Genomic DNA, 19,095 nt, shown 5'->3' with positions numbered 1-19,095 from the left:
GGAGGGACAACACAGCAGGGCACAAGCAGTTCAGGAGGTTCCTGTAATGCGTAGTTGATAACTTCCTTCTCCAAGTGATAGAGCAGCCAGTGAGAAGAGGTGTTATGCTAGACCTTGTTCTCACCAACAAGCATGGGCTGGTGGGGAATGTGAAGCTCAAGGGCAGCCTTGGCTGCAGTGACCATGAAGTGGTGGAGTTGAAGATCCTCAGAGCAGCGAGGAGGGCACACAAGCAAGCTCCTTACCCTGGACTTCAGCAGAGCAGACTTAGGTCTCTTCAGGGATCTGCTTGGTGGGATAAAGCCCTGGAGAGAAGAGGGGCCCAAGAAAGCTGGTTGATATTCAAGGATTACCTCCTCCAAGCTTAGGAAAGTTGCATCCCAACTAAGAGGAAGTCAGGCAAAACCACCAAGAGGCCTGCATGGATGAACAAGGAGCTCCTGGACAAACTCAAATAAGAAGGAAGACTACAGAGGGTGGAAGCAAAGACAGGTAGACTGAGAGGGATACAGAGAAACTGCCCAAGCAGCCAGCAATCAGGTTAGGAAGGCCAAAGGCCTGATAGAATTAAATCTGGTGAGGGACATCAAGGGCAACAAGAAAAGCTTGTATAGGTACATCAGTGGTAAAAGAAAGATTAGGGAAAATGTGGACCCTCTCTGGAAGAAACCATGAGACCTGGTTACCCGTGATATGGAGAAGGCTGAGGTACTCAATGACTTTTTTGCCTCAGTCTTCACCAGCAAGGGCTCCAGCCACACTGCCTAAGTCACAGAAGGCAAAGGCAGGGACTGGGAGAATGAAGCCCACCATAGGAGATCAGGTTCAAGACCATCTAAGGAACTTGAAAGGGCACAAGTCTATAGGACCTGATGAGATGAATCCATGTGTCCTGAGGGAACTGCTAGATGAAGTGGCTAAGCCACTGTCGATCATATTTGAGAAGTCGTGGCAGTCTGGCAAAGTTCCTGCTGACTGGAAAAAGGGAAACATAGCCCCTATTTTTAAAAAGGGAAATAAAGAGGACCCAGAGAACTATAGGCCGGTCAGTCTCACCTCTGTGCCCGGCAAGATCATGTAGCAGATCCTCCTGGAAACTACGCAAGGGCACATGGAAAATAAGGAGGTGATTGGTGACAGCTGACATGGTTTCACTGAGGGCAAATCGTGCCTAATGAATTTGGTGGCCTTTTACGACAGGGTTACAGCACTGGTGGATAAAGGAAGAGTAACTGACATCATCTACTTGGACTTGTGCAAAGCTTTTGACACCATCCGGCACGACATCCTTGTTTCTAAATTGGAGAAACATTGATTTGATGGATGGATCACTTGGTGGATAAGGAATTGGCTGATGGTCTCACTCAGTTGTAGTCAATGGCTCAATGTCCAAGTGGAGAGCAGTGATGAGTGGTGTTCCTCAGGGGTTGGTATTGGGACCAGTGATGTTTAACATCTTTGTTGGCGACACGGACAGTGGGATTGAACGCACCCTCAGCAAGTTTGACAATGACACCAAGCTGTGTGGTGAGGTTGACACACTGGAGGAAAGGGATGCAATCCAGGGGACCTTGTCAGGTTTGAGAGGTGTGCTTGTGTGGACCTCATGAAGTTCAACAAGGCCAAGTGTAAGGTCCCACACGTGAGTCAAGGCAATCCCAAGCACAAATACAGGCTGGGAGATGAGTGCATTGAGAGCATCCCTGCAGAGGAGGACTTGGGGGTATTAGTGGATAGAAAACTGACCATGAGCCAACCATGTGCGCTCACAGCCCAGAAACCCCCAGCCATATCGTGGGCTGCACCAGGAGAAGTGTGGCCAGCAGGTCGAGGGAGGGGATTCTCCCCCTCTACTCTGCTCTCATGAGGTCCCACCTGCAGTGCTGTGTTCAGCTCTGGTGCCCCCAACATAAGAAGGACATGGACCTGCTCGAGTGGGGCCAGAGGAGGCCGCAAAGATGATCAGGGGGCTGGAGCAGCTCCCTTCTAAGGACAGGCTGAGAGAGTTGGGGTTGTTCAGCCTACAGAAGAGAAGGCTCCAGGAAGACCTTATAGTGGCCTTCTAGTACTTCAAGGGGGCCTACAGGAAAGTTGGGGAGGGACTCTTTATCAGGGAGTGTAGTGATAGGATGAAGCATAATGGTTTTAAACTGAAAGATGGTGGATTTAGATTAGCTATAAGGAAGAAATTCTTTCCTGTGAGGTAGTGAGGTGCTGGCCCAGGGTGCCCAGAGAAGCTGTGGCTGCCCCCTCCCTGGAAGGGTTCAAGGCCAGGTTGGACGGGGCTGGGAGCACCCTGGGCTGGGGGAAGGGGGCCCTGCCCGGGGCAGGGGGGTGGGTACTAGATGATATTTAAGGTCCCTTCCAACCCAAACCATTCTATGACTATGAAAATCTTATTTGTGTTTATGCCGTCAAACTACTGAAACATCTTATAAAAAGTAGGTAAACATGTTACTGTCAGAAAGTTATGTACTCATATTCCTTTTATAGTACTCAACACAAAGAAATAGCAGGAGAAGACATAAAAATGTCAGTAAGATGCCATAGGCAGCGCTTGGTGGTGGGACACTGAGACGACTGTGCTTGGACCCAGTGCGCAGCCGGGAAGCCCCTGAAGCTGGAGCCCCTCAAGGGCTGGTAAAAAGACACTTCCCGGGTATGTTGATTCATTTAAAACCCATTTTTGTGTTTGATTCTTAAGCAATCAACTATTGCTTCACTAAAATCTGGCATCCCCTGAGGGCTTGGGGTTTTTTTAAAACTTTTTCCACAAATTTACAGCTTGCCTCAGCACAGTTACGCATCATACTGTGAAATGGTACAATTTAATTTATAGTGGAACTGACACTGCAGCTTTGGGATTAAAAAGTCTGAAGTGTTTCATGTTGTTTCCTAGGAAACCTTAGAAAGCCTGGAATCATCAAATTGAAACACAGTCTGCAGAAGAAAATGTTATTTTGGATCTAGCCTGGGGATCTGCCTGGGATCTAGCCCAGGCCTTGGGATCACCTGGTAGATTCATAAAAATCCAGCCGACCCTGAAAGACAGACTCTGAAATTAATGAGTTTTACCTTATTTATCTCATCCCATTTAAGTGGCTGGGATGTTTGTGACTTTTAAAACTTTACTAAGGAAATTACTTAAACCAAAAACCTTTCTCTACGTTGAATTTGACACTGTCCATACCAGGCTTGATACACTCTAAAGCTTTTAAAGCTGTAACTTAATGCTCTGTAAGAGTAAAGTAAATGAATCCATAAACCGATGTTAGAATGAAGGATAGGCACATTCAATCAATATAAACAAGTTCCCCAAACTTCAGTAATTTAAGCCTCATTATCTTTCAATTCATTTGTACAAAATACATTTTCTTTCTTTAACAGAAAAGTTCTTTCTAGACATGTATTGAGAAACACTGATACAGTCAACACCACCACAAACAAATGCCCTTTTTTCTGTACTTCACTAAAGAAATCTAGTTTTATTGTTAATAGGAAATTGGTATTTTTCATGGTACTTTTGTGGAACAAAAATACAAAGAAGTATGAGAAGTATGCAATTTTTTAATGTTCCCTGAACAGTAGTAAATTTGATCTTGAGCACAGAGTCAATCAGTGCATCAGATAAAACAGCAGACTCAAGCTATTATTTAAGCTTGCGAGAACACAGACATGCTTGTATATGTAGATGAAAAAACAGTTCTTCAAAAATTACATAGCCACTTGCATTAATTATGACTTCCAAAATTATAATGCACAGAAATCTTTAACAGACTTGAAGAATAACATACTGGTGTTATAAAACTTAAGCTTTTGTCAAGAAACTCGGCATGTATTATTCTTTCTCCATGGAAACATTATTTTAAAAAACACTCACAGCTCTATTTTAATTCCTAATATATAGGGTGGTTTTCTGACCCATTTCTTCCATTTCCATATAATTTCAGTACTTCTTTGTGAAGAACATGAACATAAATAAAGGAAATTGATTGATTGGGTCACCCCCTTAGGATTCTATTGCAGTAAGTTCCTCCCAGGTTTGAGCACCTTGGAATCCTTGGAAATAGTTTACGTTCAGGAAAAAATAACACAGACTCACTAAGCAGATCAGACTTCTATGGTCCATGTATTTCTCTGTAGTTTAGCTCTAACACAGACCACTTAACTGAATAGTACGATAACATACTTCTTCAGGTATCAAAGAAAACCACTTCGATGATATATAATAGAATGAATTTGTCAGTCTAGTGATTTCAGAATACAGCAAATTTTTGGAAGGATGAGAACGCAGTGCTTTTAATTCTGTTTTGAACGTAACAATCAAAGGCAGTATGGGGTTTGGACAATGATGTTTCTAGCTCTCCTCTCTTTGCAAAATCCACTTTAATTAATGGCAGTTTTATAAAGGGAATGTGAGATGGGTCTTGGCCACAGGGTTCCTTGGAAAAAACACAAACTGTAAACTATAGACGTCGTAGATATATGTAATTAGGGTTTAATAATCAAAATGCAGTCATACAGTACTTTCTATCAAAATGTGCTTTATAAATTCTAATCTATGAGATACAATTATCTCATTTTACAAAGACTATTTATTATTCTTAGCTGTTTAACAGCAGCACTTACAGCCCAAGTGACCTTCTCAAGAACATACAAAAATAAAAAATAACCCGTCCCTTTTCTGCCAGCATTTCCACTTGCATCATGAAAACATTTTCAAAGGTCATCAGCCTTTCCTTCATTCAGTTAGTTGCAATCATCATTTTATGGAAGGCCCATTCAAAGCCGTTTCAATTCCAAGTCCCTGTATCTTGGCACTGGCACTACCCTTTCAGCCTGTGAATGTATCGGTTTACTTGCTGTTTAGGGAGTGGCTTGACAGCAAACATTTTTCATAAATTGCCTTGTGTTTGGACATCACTTGCTTAGCTAGCTGGTGCTTTATCCCAGTGCTTTATTTCCTTATGGTGCTAAACAGCATCCTTCTTTTGATGTTTACTTCTGAGTGAACTTGGCTATCGTAAAGGATGGTGGACGCAAAACACTGGTTGGGGAACTTCTCCTTCCACAACCAACCCAGCTCGGACGTTCCTCTCCACACCGCCCCCTCCCAAGTGACGCCCGGCTCACCCAGTACCCGGGACAGACGGACGGCCGAGGCCCCGGCCCCATCAGCTCCGCCAAGCCCGCCCGGGCCCGAGGGACGCGGCGCCAGCAATGGCGCTCCCCGCCGGGAAACCCCCCCCGCCCCCGCGGATGCCGGTGCCTGCCCCGCCCCTACAGTGCGCGCTAACGCCGCCGTTCCCCCCGCCACGCTGCGAGGAAGGCCTGCCCGGCGCCCCGAGGGAGGGACGGAGGAAGGGAAGGAGGGGAGCGGCCCAGGTTTCCCGCGGCGTGGAAGGGGGGGGCGGGAGGCGCAACAGAAGCAGCGGTACCCGTTCCCTCTCAGCCGCCAGCCCCACCACCCGCCTGCGGCCCCCGCATGGCGCATGCGCCGCGGGAAACCTCTGCCTTCCCCGTGACGTCACCCGCACTCCGCCACGCCTGCCCAATCAGCAGCCGCGGCTCTCGCGGCGCCAAAGCTGGAAGGGGCGGGGCGGGGATGGTTTCCCCCTGCCACGTGACAGCGGGACGTGGCTGCCTTGTCAGGGGGCGATGCCCAGTAAGAAGGTACCTGCGCGCGCGCGTGGGAGCGCGCGGGGAGCGGGCTGCGGCGGGGCGGGCGGGCGGGCGCGCGCCGCCCTGAGGGTTGCTCTCAGCGCCGAGCCGCCATGGGCTGCGCTGGGCAGGGCTGGCGGTGGCCGGGGCCGCCGAGCTCCGCCTGGCGGGAAGCGGGCCGGGGGCGGCCGCTGCGGGGCCCTGCCCGTGCCTGGGGGGCCCTGCCCGTGCCTGGGGGGCCCCGCCCGTGCCTGGGGGGCCCTGCCCGTGCCTGGGGGGCCCTGCCCGTGCCTGGGGCCCCGCCCGTGCCTGGGGCCCCGCGGGCTGCCGGGGACGGAGCCCCGGCTTGTGTGTTGGCAACCCGCTGCGCGGGGGAAGGGGCGGGGGGAAGCGGGTCCGTCACCGCCTTGGCGGTGCTGTCGGTGGCGCAACACTGACCTCTTCTTCGCCGTCGCACAGTGGAAGCACAGCTGCACCGAGGGGAAAGTGTCCTTCAGCCTTTTTAGGCGATGGCAGTCAGGGGAGAAGTGCAGGGAAAGTAAAACTGCTACGAGAGGAAAAGAGGTTTGTCAAAATTGCCAGGCTTCACGTTCTGTAGGGCAGCTCCGCTTCTTTGGGCGTGAGGGGAAACAGGGAGGAGTGCTCCGTGCTTTTTCTTTGGTCTCCTCGCTGTGGTAGTTTGGTGCGTTTTTTGATGCTTTCAGGATAGTAATTAGGATGCTGTCTCCTGGTTTGTAGTGCTTATGCTAATATTGCAGTACTGCTGAAAGACAGACTGCAAGTGTCGTTTGGGATATAAATGCAAGTAAGTGTTCAAATGACAGATCTGGATTCTAAAACATTTTGTTTCCTACTTAGCATATGGATAAATGGTGTGAATATTTTGCACCAATTTTTAAATATATCCAGGTTTAAAATAAATTTTTATGGAAGAAAATACCAACAAGCTTAAAATAACCTACTACACTTAAATTACCTCATAATACCGACGCTATACATATATTCTAAAAGTTTTGAAGGTCTTGACTAGTGAAAAACTGCACACTTCAGCTGCCAGGGTTTAACCAACTTTTGTTGCAATGTGATGACAGCTTTTGATAATAGTTTCTTTTGCAGACAAAGATAATGTTCCTCGTTACTATATCAATGAAAAATATACTGGTCAAGTGAAAAGACAGCAGTCCTCTCCACTTGCTGACTGTTAATTAAACCATTAAAAAACCCAAGACAATCTGAGACATAACAGAAAGGTACAATACTGCTATTGTATCCTAAACATTTCGGATAATCTTATGAAAGCTTTTCTTAAATACTTATGTCTTAACCGTTTTGATAGAGTGCAGATTTCTGTCTAACTAATTGCTTGGCACCAGTTATCAATACAAAGTACGTTTTGGCAGCACTATTCCATGAGGTGCTTTTTTTTTTTTTCCTCAATGTAAGCTTATAGTAATCTAATACTGTTGCTTAAATAAGCATGTATAGGTTAAAAAAATCCTGATGTTCAAATGGTAATATATATATGTATCTATCAGAATGAGATATTGGTCTCACATGTCAATATCAATAGGAAAAGTTTTGGTTGTTTTTTTGTTTTTGTTTGGTTGGTTGTTTTTTTTTTTTTCCTTACATGCATGCTGACAGTGTGGAAGGAGGTGTGCCAGGTCATTGTGACTCTGGTCATACAGTTTAGATTTTTCACGAATGGTTGCAACTTGATGAGGTCCTTTCTCAGCGTCATACATATTCTTGCAAACAATCTTTGGAAAATATGCATACTGGTTTTCATAGGAATAAAAAAAATAATCTTGGCTTGAAAAAAAATACAGACTATGGTTTTAATTCTTCAACCTTTATTTAAATAATCACTTGTGGGTTTAAAATGCAAGGATGTTTTAATATTAAATTAAAACTTCACTTTCTGTCCAGGCACTAAAAGCAGTAATTACACTTTCAGGAGCTCAGTAGAGTGCATACTGAGTTTTGCTGAAAATGAGATACCTATTGTCAAATTCAGTTTTGTGCTATCTTAAAATTGGGCTTTTGAAGCCCAAGACTCCTTTCTCTTAGCTTATGAGTAATTTTCTTTAAAGTCTGTGGGGACAAAGACAAAAGATGAGGATGACTGTTGGTCAGTGTTCGGTATTTCTCTGTACTTTTATGTGGTTGTTCCTGTCAAAAGTTGTTTGTGTTTTTTTTAAATGAAGAGTCTCTGGAAACTAGCACTGGGATTTTCAGCATTTCATTGTTTGTTCTGCTCTGTTAGGGAAGAATGTAATAATTGTATTTGAATACTTCTCATTGATGCTTAAGTGATGTGACTAACTTCTGGATTTGCGTGTCAGCAGCAGGGAGTCCATGTAGTGAAAAATTTTATTCTTATTTTTGTCCTTCAGCTTATGTTGCTTTTTGTGTTAGAGAAGGTGAAGCATCAAAGAAATGCCACTTGCATATGAGGTAGATAGTATATTGGGTCATGTTTTCCTGGAGATTCATTCCGTGGTTTTGGGAGTAGCCCCAAGAAAGTGGGATTGTCTGGAGTATAAAGGGCTGTGTAGGGAGTCGCCTTTGAACATATGGTCACAATGACTTTGTATAGGGTACTTCTGGGTAACAAATATTTGGCATAAGTGCTAATATAGATTGAATGGAGATGTTCTAGATAGGACCATCTATCTAAAAATAAAATCCAGCCCCCTGGCCCCATTCCTTTAGTAGTCTGTTGCATAATTGTTACTTGTATTTATTGAATTTTCAGAGAGTGTCTCCCTTTTCCTCACACCTGCACCCACGTCAGCTGACTTGCCTTTATCTCACTGGAAATAACTGAAGGAGTAACAGGGGAAGGATTGCTTGCTGTGCCTTTAACATTAAGGGCTCGATCCTAAGTCCACTGACACCAGCAGGAGTAATACAATTTTTTTCACTCCTTTAGAATGAACTGCTCCAGAGACAAAATGCAATGCTTTCATGAACAGAGGTCAACAGACAATTTTTTAACTTAAAATTTCAGAAGTTATATTTTATCTTCAGACACTCTATGCAATTCATAAGATTCTCTGCCTGAATATTATTGGGGGGGGGGGGAACGGGGCGGGGAATAAAACTTAATTTTTGTAAGTGAAGCCAGGTCTATATGGTCTGATTCAGTGATCTATTTATTTATTTAATACCAGTATCTTGTTTCTAGACACTTCATGCATAACATTAATAAGTTACACAAGATATTTTTGTGTGCCTTATTTTTATGCCAGAGGAAAGAGGTGATGATCAATCTTGTGATTTGAGATTAAGAGAAATCACTGTTGTCGCCGCGCTCCTTTGGGAACAGCGTGGCCTTCGGATTAGCTTTGTTACAAATATTTATTCTTGAGAGAAACAAGTTCCTTAAAATATTAGTTTCTCTGTTGCCTTGAAGCGGGCTGGAGCGGAAGCAGAGAGCCTTCAAAAGTCACGTTTTCCTTGGCTACCAGACCTCTGCTCCAGGGTGTGGGGGAGCAGCAGCTCCTGTGACTTGGCAGGGCAAGGGTGACTGTGCCCTCCTCTCCTTGTCGAGAAGACGGGAGCAGAGGCCCCGCGGGGCTGCTCCCAGCTCCCTTGCACCCACCCCTGGGCCCAGGCCGTGCTGCCTCTGTGGGGCAGTTGTGATCTGAAGCGTGGTGACACAACCTGCCTGTGGACAGTGCGGTCCCTGTGTTTCCCTTCTATTCTCTGTGTTGTAGTCTTCATCCAGAGGGAACCCTCAGGTGCCGTCTGTGTCCTTGAGAATTTTTCTTCTGAACTGTGTCTCATAACTTCGTATTTGTGTATTGTCTGTAACTCTTTTCTACTGCATACAATGTTCAAATTACAGATTTTTAATAAAAATACATTTGCGTGCTTTACATTCATATTGGCACATAAACATTAATTTATGCATGTTGAAATTACATACTTTTTACATGGCATATTTAAAAAAAAAATTTGGTGTGTATGAATGTGTATACATGCACCTATACCTATATAAATGGATGCAGTGCTACTATGACAAACTCCCCCCTCAGTAACTGAATTGAAGCTGTAGGTTCAATTTCCCAAGTTCACACTGTATATTTTTATGGCGATATTTAAACTGTCAAGGAGTTTGGGATGGGGGTAGTTGTCTTTAGGGTTTATTTTTTCAGTCTTTTTGAGGTGGTGTAAGATGTGGGAAATGGTGGAAAGGTATCTGCATTAAAGTCACAGAGCTGTTAAGTCACTGTTGTCAATGCCAACAATCCTAAATCCTTCCCTTTCTCTTTCCTCTGAACGGCGTCTGCCAGAAATTTGCAGTAGCTGAAGAACAACTTGCGTAGGGGCTGGATTTCTTTACTTCCTTGTTCTGGGACTTCAGGAGCTGTTTTCAGTTTTTCACAGTGACTATAGTGGCTATAATTTCTGTGTGGTGGTAGCAGAAACTGAGGTTTTCCTGTATCTGAGGAGCGGAACATGTGGCAAGACAAAGAAGTAATTAACCAGAGCTGTCAGCAGTAGTGATGGTTCTTCAGGTTGTAATTAAGCTGACATGGTGTCAAGCTGCTGTTGGAGTGGTCCCACTGGTCCTTGTATCCTTTCTTCCGCCGCTGTGCCAGCTGTAGATAACTGGTGCTTTTTCCCAAAGAAGTTTCCTGCCAGTTCGGTTCCTTGTCACTGTGTGTGCACAGAATCTGGCGAGTGCCAAGTACTCGGGAAGAAAAAGGGGGGAGAGGGGACTCCGCTTGCTTGTGGTTTGTCATGAGACCACCTGTGCAGAGACATCCCTGTAGTGCTGCTCTGAAAACCTGAGCAGCCCTGCCTTTATCCAGACTACCAAAGGGGAGGATTAAATAACACTCTTCTGTCGTTAACAGTCATTAACTGTTAAAACTCTCTTTTTGCCTGTCACAGCTGTGATTGTCTAGTGCCTCTGAAGGAATGTTCCCAGCTCTTTAAAAGTCACCTCCAGTGCCACTTCACGTTGCATTCTAATGATCTAAATATAAGCATAACCATCTAAGCATAAAACCAGCTAGTTGTTCTACTCATATTAGTCTTTTTTTTTTATTATTTTTTGGATGTTGTCAGCTGTAAGCATACCCTTTATATACACACCGTAACCCTTCTTACTTAGGGAGATGTAGGTAGTGTGTAGCTTTTATCCATCCCATTTTTATATTCCCTTCCCAAATCTTCACAGTTGTACACCCCTGGCCATGCCTCAGCTGCCACGTTCTGCTGTTTGCTCCCTGCCTGTTACGCTGTGCTCTTTCTTTGCTCTGTTAGTATTGCACAGCAGAGAGAAATAGAGGGATTCTGTCTGTCAGGGGATTTAACAGTTTTAATAATAAAAGGAAGGAGAAACTTAACAGAGTAATTCTCTAGTTTATGTTTATTAGGCTTCCTAACAACAGAAATATATTACAAAGTCTGTTTCATGTAACTCCTTGTGCATGCATTTCTGTGACTTTTTTACTTACTTGCAACTGTTTCTGCTTCTAATTAAACATCAAAAGCAGTGTGTGCAAGTTGTAGTGCTGTTGTTGGCACAGATAAGCGTTCTTCAAAACTGGAGTGTCCCATTTAAGAAATTAGCTTAGATAAACTGCGTTTTTTACTGTAAACTTTTGTCTGCAAAATGTGCCTTGCAAAATCTTCTAGAAGCTATGAAAACATACATATAAGCAAGGCTTCCAGCAGGCTAAGGTTAAAAACAAACAAAAAAACCCCTGAACTAGAGCTGTGGCATGGTTTTGAGCCTTGGTGCACCACTGGCTGTACTGCTAACTCTGAGCCTGGCAGAAGGCCTCCAGTCTGGGGGACGTGGAGGTGAAACTGGAGTGAGGCCTTGCTGTGACATTTTGCTGCAGAATCAAAATATGGGCCTTGATGTGTTTCTGTTGTTAATGTTTGCCCTGTCCATGCTTTCTTCTGTGCAGAGGTGGAAGTACTTACCAAGAGGATAGCACAATGTAGAGGTTTGTGTCTAAGCACTGTGGAAATCAAGGCTTGGGCCAGCATCTTCACTGGGATGAAAGCAGGGATTAAATTCTCTTTGTGTCATAATGTTAACCTTTCTTGTTTAAACTGCTATAGTCTTACTTAACATCATGTCTTTATTAAAGTGCTTTTGATTCCTTATTTAATACAACATCAGTTTCAAGGTTATACTTCTCATTTATATATCTGTGGGAGTAATTATGGGGACAGTTTGACTTCGGTGATAATGACCTGTCTAGTAGCCACTTCGCAGTGTAAATACCCCCTGCAATTTTAGAAGAGGCTCTTAGCAAGGTCAATTACTCTCAGAGGAAATTGCAAAGCCCATTTGTTTTACTTTGTCTTCTCACCATGTGACAATAGGACTGGCTGACTGGAGTGGCAAAGTAAGATGCTGCTCACTGTACACTTTTGGAAAGTACTTGTTTCATTCTTGTGAGCACTCAAAAGCTCTAGAGGAAACAAATATGCATTATCAATTACAAAATGGACAAAAGTTGCTTAAGACTTGATTGGGTTTTTTTGCCTATATGTCTTAGTTCGAAGTGTATGTTACAGTCCTGATTGACCAGTGTGGCTGAAAATGTAAGTGCTGATTAACATAACTTCGGAGTAATTCTTAAATATAGGTAGGAACTGTAGTTGCTTGAACGAAAGTATATCAGAAGAAGAAAGGCATATTCAGACAGATAACATAGTCAACATTTTGTAAGAGGCAGTAAGCATAGTGGGCCAAGAGGTTTATCATGTTCAAGATAATTTGTCTGTGTAAACTGGTGTAGAATCTGAAAGATAACTTTGGATGTGATAACAGGCAATTCTCTCACCTTCAGCTATTCTCAGATGTTGAAATCTATTGCATGAAATCAGCACTGGATGCTAATCAGCATTCTGTTTTGTGACTTGACTTACAGTCCAGATGACTTGCAGCATCCCATGTAAGGGGAAGGCAACACTTCATCTACTATTTTTTGGGAAAAGGTTATGAAAACAAATGTAATTCTTAAAACCCCAGACTCTTTCAGCTTTTTGTTTGTTTGATTGGTTTGTTTTTTTTTTTTAATGGAGAGCTGTATAATGTTATCTAGTTTGACCTCCTGCATAACACAGTATTAAATCAGATTCAATGCAAGTTTGAAGGAATTCTTTCTTTAAAGTCTATTTTATTGAGCTGTTCCTGTTTAGAATAATATTTTCAGCTTCACTGGGCAGCTAACAGGTACTATAAATGTAATTTAGATCAACAGAAAGTAGTGTGCTTATCCAGAATTAAATTTGCCCCTGACATTGGTGGTAGTGTTGTTATTTAGTGTTGCATAAAAAATGGTTGCAAGCGTTCAAGTCTTTTTTAGCCCAGCCCATTAAAAATGGGAATTTATGTTTGTAAGTATTCAGAAAATACTTAGGGGCAGTCTAGATTAAGTAAATTTAACTTGAATTATGTGTACAGTGTTTTTAATGGGTTTGTTTTTCTTCGTAGCGGAAGCGATTTTGGAATGCAGAATGCACACCCTTCCCAGATGAGACACCCCTACAGCTGAAAAAATCAAATGTCAGGACATCAGTGGCTGCTACTGCAATTTCCAATGCGTGGCTTAGGTGTGGGGATGGTTTTCAGAGCACTTCAGTGCTGGAGGTAAAATGCTGGCTTAACGGTGTAAGAAAGAGATGAAAACTGGCAGTTAAACCAATTTCCATGCTTGACTGAATTATAAGATGTTGCCTTTTTTTCTGTTGTTTCCCAATTAACAGCATATTGTATAACCGTCAAAGTAGACAAAAATGAAAAGCAATGTTATGTCAGGGCATTGTCTTAACTTGTTAGTGTCATTTTCTGAACATACGTTAATATGTTATGTTCCAGATAGCACTTATCACTTGGAAAATTTCAATAATACACTGAACGATGCAAAAGTAATTTGACATTTTGGATCAAGCACTGCATTTCCTAAGAAATATGGAAGAAAAAGACTAGTTTGCATCTGAAGATTTTTTGATAGATCCAAAGAATATGTTTGCAGTAATGAATTCACTGTAGAAAATCCTGCTTTTTGATGATCCTGCAGATGTAGATCTTGGTGCAGATGCTCTTTCGGATGATATATCAAATTATGCTTAATTTTTTGTGTGTGCTGGTCTTGCGTTATGAACAGAGATGTTCAGCCAGCTCTGCGTGAGTATTGCTCTGTGCTGAAAATCATCTTCAACCAAGCTGATTTTCTGTTGCTTCTTCTGGTACTGAGCAGTCACAGAGTTGCATAACTTGTGGGATTTACTAAAACCAGAGACAGGGACACCAAGTGCTTAGTTCTGTAGCCTTTGAATAGGGCACATGCTTTATCAAGTGTGTTCTTCCTGCCCACTTTTGATATTTTAATACTGAAAATACTGGCTCTTGTTCTTTGCAAGGTCAGATGTGATTCCTTTCACAGTCACAGTAAGTTTATATTTCCCAAAACAATGACAATTCAGCTTTTACGTTTCTGTTCTCATGCTTTTTTACCTCACTCATTATATCACAGTCTAATAGAAGATAGAAAAACTAATTTGAAATTGTTCTACTAAGTTGTGGTGGGTGAATAACAACAGTTTTGAGCATATTACTACATGTTAAAATTGTCTTTAATGTCTTGGTGATTAAACCTCTCTCTGTCTCTCTTTAATATAGTCCCTGAGACCTACTGATAAGAAATCCGGGATTAAGAAGCATCTTGGACCACTGTTAACATCTGCTGAAAGTGCAGCAGGTATGTTACACTGTTTTATGTTAAAGTTGTCAGAAGATTGTCACTTTGTTTTGCCCTTTATCATTGTAGAAGTTGGCTCAAAATACTGGTTGCTTTCTTCTTCTGTTATTGTAATCAGAAGCTGATTTTGATAAGAGACACGGTTGTGATGCTTTTGTGATTGGACTTCTCTATTCACCTGGAGTGACAGAAATATTTGCTGGAAAGCTGCAGGCAGTTCAGCTATTGCTCTTGAACAGGTGAAAGAAGCATCACTAATGCTGTATATAGTGCATGTTCTAGCATGGGCAGAGTATTTAAATTTTTCACATTTTTAAGAGGACGGAATGAAAAACAAGCCTTAGCTGTCTAGATAGAGGGTGAAATTATTCTCTCTGCTGCTAGAGACGGGCAAGCAGGCATGAGAGAAAACATCAATTTTTCAAAGTACAAGCAATAGATAGAAAACCAGAATTTTATCAACCTCCTGCTTTCACAGTCTCCTATATGCTCCCAAGTCTGTTTGATACTGTGATAAAAAAAGAACTCCAGATGTAATAAAATGGAGGAGGAGCTCTTATGGACTCCCTCCAGTTCTTTCCCTTTTTGAGTAGAGAGGAAAAGAAAGACGGGGCAGTGGCTTCTTCAGTCTTTGTATTTTTACTTGCTCCAGCAGCTGTGCTGCCTCTGTTGGAGTTAAGTGAGTGACCTACTGGTCACCTTTTCTCTATCTATTGGAGTTGAAAATCATCCATTTCCAGATTTCTGAAAAGAACCTCTGTGTGTTGCAGGAAGAGATATGGTTGTGTTTCCGTCTTCTGGGCTTCTCCCGCCTAATTCCAAATCCCAAGTAATTGTCTAACTTTCCATTTACCTGAAGAACTTTAATAGTTGCAGGAAGTGCAAAATTCTGCCTTCCTAAGATTGCTAATTCTGCATGCTCCACTGCTAAGCATTAATCCTTTTCTCCTTGCTTTTGTTATTAAAAATTACAGAGAAAGGTATTTTGAATTTAAATGTCTCACTTCAAAAACAGAACAGCTATTCTTTATTACTTCTGAAAAGTTTAAAATTTTTTTCTCATGGGACAAAACTGGAAAGTCATCTCTGATGATGTCATACTTTTATTCATTTGTTATTCATTATATAAAGTCAGAGAAATCCCCGACACAGAATTCTAAGGACAGTCTTTATTTAAACCACTTACTGTTTTGAAAGGACACATGCAGGAGCATTAGGACTGTGTAAAGAGGACTTTGTTAGACAGTCATTACTCATCCTCACTCTGCTGAAGGACTGATTGATAGCCTCATTGTATAAAATGAAGTGTAAGCATTTATTGTGGAGAACCAAAATAAAAATAATGCATGTATGTGTAAGAAATATGTGTGAGTTAATGCTCTAGTACTAATCTCTAAGCCTGGTGACAGAACTGATAATTTTTTTCCAGTTCAAAAATAATATTGTTTAATTTTTAAGGACTTTAAATTGTGTAACAACCTAACACTTTACAATTCTTTTTCATAGGATCTACTGCTGCTGAAAGCTCTAAGGAGGCTGGGGACATAATATGGACCTCTAGTGGCAGTGATTTTTCAGATGATGAAAATAAAACATTGACTCCAAGGTTACGCAGTGAAAAAAGTCACGCTTCCAAAACAGAAGAATCACCTATCAGAAATGATTTATTGTTAGAGGACAGTAGTAGTGAAGGTAAGTTCAAACGCAAGCAGATTTGTGAAGAAATCTTCTGCCAACTTCAGGTGCTATAAGGAAAACTCTTTGAGGTCATTCTGACAAAATTGACATGATCTAATCCTATGTCAGTTAAATCAGTTGGCATTTTCTTCATCAATTTCACCTGAGAATAGCATAAGTTCTTAGTATAAATTATGTGCAAAGACTTTAAAACTTGGAGTAAAGGAGCGTAGTTGGGCAGGCTATACATGCAATAAAACATGTCGGTTCATTTCAATATATTAAAGTTTTTGTACCATTTCCTTCTCCATGCTGTGGTACAGATACTGAGGTTGTGAACAGCTTTCTGCTGGTGATGCTGCTATCTGCATCTGCTGACTAGGTGTGGCAGACTTTGCAGCTGCAGATAGCATCCTGTTCTGTGGCGTGAGTTTTCATTTCAGTGCACAGTATTCCTTGTTTCCCGTTAGCTGTATTGTGTGAACAACCATGAGTTTTGTTCTTAGGGCTTGCTTACTAATTCATGGAGCAGAGGATGACAGAGGGGAGAGAAATTGATTAAACAGTGCAGCTAAAGACAGAAAAGTCTTTACTTGTGTGCGCCATTACATAAGCGTTAATTAGAATAATGTTTAATTTGCATTAGAACTTGCTAGGAAGTATTTTCAATGTGACTGCTTCCAGAAAAATAAATCAGGTTAGCTTTGTGATACTTCAGCTTGATCTGAAGTATTACAGCTAGACTTCGCATCCTGGATGTCTGGCACAGTGTTCAAACACCACTGTGAGTTGATATTTTTCATTCATATTTTTGTTGTTGATTTAACACTGTCATTGACATATCTGATGGTCATCTTTTGTAATTCCTAGTAATTTTCTTTCCTTATTTTTTAAATGGAAAGACTGTCCATTTTCTAGACTACAATCTAACGTTCACCAGGAATCTTTCTAACCTGCCATTAATATAATTTAATCGCACTTGTCTCCTTCAAGTATATCCTGCAGGTTTTAATTTTCAATTCTTTTTTTTTTTTTTTTTTTAAGAGACAGTACACAGACTTATTTTTACTCTTGTAAAATAGCAAAATTTGGTTTCTCTGTGTAAATGAAGAAACCCTGATGCATTACGTATCTTCTTGAAGGTACTGAGGAAATCCCATAATTTCCTGTATTTCTTCTAAACACCAAAATTTATTGAAAGCAGTGGGGAGTAAAAGAACTGTAATTTCCATGCTTTTTCAAGTAACTATTGTATATACTAATTATAGTATTATACACATGTATCTGTGTGTGTGCATATACAGGTACAGTTGTAAGCCTAGTGATAATAGTCGAGAAAGTATTTCTTAAAAGTGACATGCCCTTTCACGTGAAGTTCACTTTCAGAGACAGAATGTTACTACTTGAGCGTGACGAGATAAAACTGGTTGTCTCATATTTTATTAGGGAATTTATACTGCTGTCACAAGTTGCATGCAGCTTGCCACACAGCTTCAAGAGAGACCTCTTTGTGCTACACTGATGTCTGTATCTATAATTTCTGTTGAAACTTGCTTGTAGTTAGAAACAGAAATGCATTCACATGTGTGAAAAAGCAGGCAACACCAGAGCTGTGTGTTTATTTGCCTGTGTGACTTTAGAGTCTGGAAGTTCCATGAAGAAACTAGTGATTTTGAGTATAGTAGCACTGCCAAGTCCAGAAGGTACTGACACAGTTCCATGGATCTGCACAGATACCTAGAGCATTTGTTGTAGTTTGGTTTTGGTTTTGTTTGTTTGTTTGTTTTTTTAAATCTGTCTTTTCTTGTGACTGTTTCTGTTAATTTATCTTCAACAATCCCCTGTCTGATGTGCTTAGACGTTTGATTTGCAGACCTGTGTATTTAGCCATAGTGTTTTAGGAGGACCATTTCAGCTAGCATTTAATTTCTCTAGAGAAATTACCACTTATAGCAGATGTTAATTTACACCAAATTTTAAGCTGTTCCAGGTCGCTGTCTGAGGTATTGGCTTAGAACATTTAATTCTGAACAAACACACTTGGAAAATCCAATTCAACTGGCCAACCTCCTCTTCCCCCACTCCTAGCTAAAACCTAGGCAAACCAATAATAAAAGAACTAAAAAAACCCTACCTACCTAAGCAGTTAAATATACGGCCTCCTTATGGGTAGTACTTTGAAATCTTTTTTTGATATAATTTTTATATCTTTTTTCACAGAAGCTTTTATTGTCTGCTAGTAGGATATAGCTTTTATGAGAGGATCACAAAATAGTTAAAGACCAGTTGAACATATGTAAAAAATAGCTTTGCACTTTTTCCCAAGTGAGGGATAATTGTAGTATTACTCTGTTTGACTTCCTGCTTATGAATAATATATGGTGATTAAGAAAAATTCTTTTTACAAATATTTTTATTTTAGATGAACCAGAGTTCATTGATTGGGAGCAGGATAGTGATTCTACTGATAGGTGTGATGGATCAAATGACAGCTCACTGGAGATATCGGACTCGGACTCCTGCACAAATCTTAATTCTCTGCCTGTCAAAGAGGAGAATGATGAGCTTTGTAAGGTGAGAAACTGTTTCAGATTAAAAAGAAAAAAAGAAAAGCTTATACTATAATTATGGAGCGTATTCATATTTGATTGCATTTAATTTGGAGGAATGTGAGGTTTTTGCTTACCTCATCTCTCCAGAAGGCATTCTGTATGCAAGCATTTCAAAGCATTTTCTCTGACTGCCAAACCTCAAAACCAAGCAGCGCCCCACACGTAGAGCTTGGTAGCATGGTCACTGAATCATGGAGTGACTGAGGTGGGAAGGCATCTCTGGAGATGGTCCAGTCAAACCCCTCAGCTCAAAGCAGGGTCAGCTGGAGCCAATTGCTCAGGGATTTGTCTGAGTTTTGAGCATCTCCAAGGATGGAGACTCCATGACCTCTCTGGGCAGCCTGAGCCAGTGCTTGGTCACCCTCGCGATATGGAAATTTGCTCTTAGATTTAAATAGAACTTC

At 41.6% G+C, this 19,095-nt stretch overlaps 1 protein-coding gene across 3 annotated transcripts in view; it reads left to right on the top strand.

Annotated features, from left to right (window-relative positions):
- Window positions 1-5,604: 5,604 nt before the first annotated feature.
- SPIDR (scaffold protein involved in DNA repair) overlaps window positions 5,605-19,095 on the top strand; it is a 202,912-nt gene continuing 189,421 nt past the window's right edge. For 2 of the 3 annotated variants that reach the window (XM_042798123.1, XM_042798122.1), the window contains exons 1-5: window positions 5,605-5,673; window positions 13,136-13,291; window positions 14,324-14,402; window positions 15,909-16,094; window positions 18,502-18,653. In XM_042798123.1, coding sequence (XP_042654057.1) covers window positions 5,659-5,673; window positions 13,136-13,291; window positions 14,324-14,402; window positions 15,909-16,094; window positions 18,502-18,653 — 588 coding nt within the window. In that variant the 5' untranslated portion in view covers window positions 5,605-5,658. Of the gene's footprint in view, window positions 5,674-6,173; window positions 6,226-13,135; window positions 13,292-14,323; window positions 14,403-15,908; window positions 16,095-18,501; window positions 18,654-19,095 lie in introns of those variants that run through there. The other variant, XM_033001085.2, reaches the window with a different exon arrangement.

Source organism: Tyto alba, unplaced genomic scaffold (assembly GCF_018691265.1).
Source record: "Tyto alba isolate M040663 unplaced genomic scaffold, T.alba_DEE_v4.0 Super-Scaffold_27, whole genome shotgun sequence".
In the NCBI taxonomy this organism is placed as follows: domain Eukaryota; kingdom Metazoa; phylum Chordata; class Aves; order Strigiformes; family Tytonidae; genus Tyto; species Tyto alba.
The sequence above is the reverse complement of the archived record's forward strand: the minus strand, read 5'-3'. Positions and strand labels throughout refer to the sequence as shown.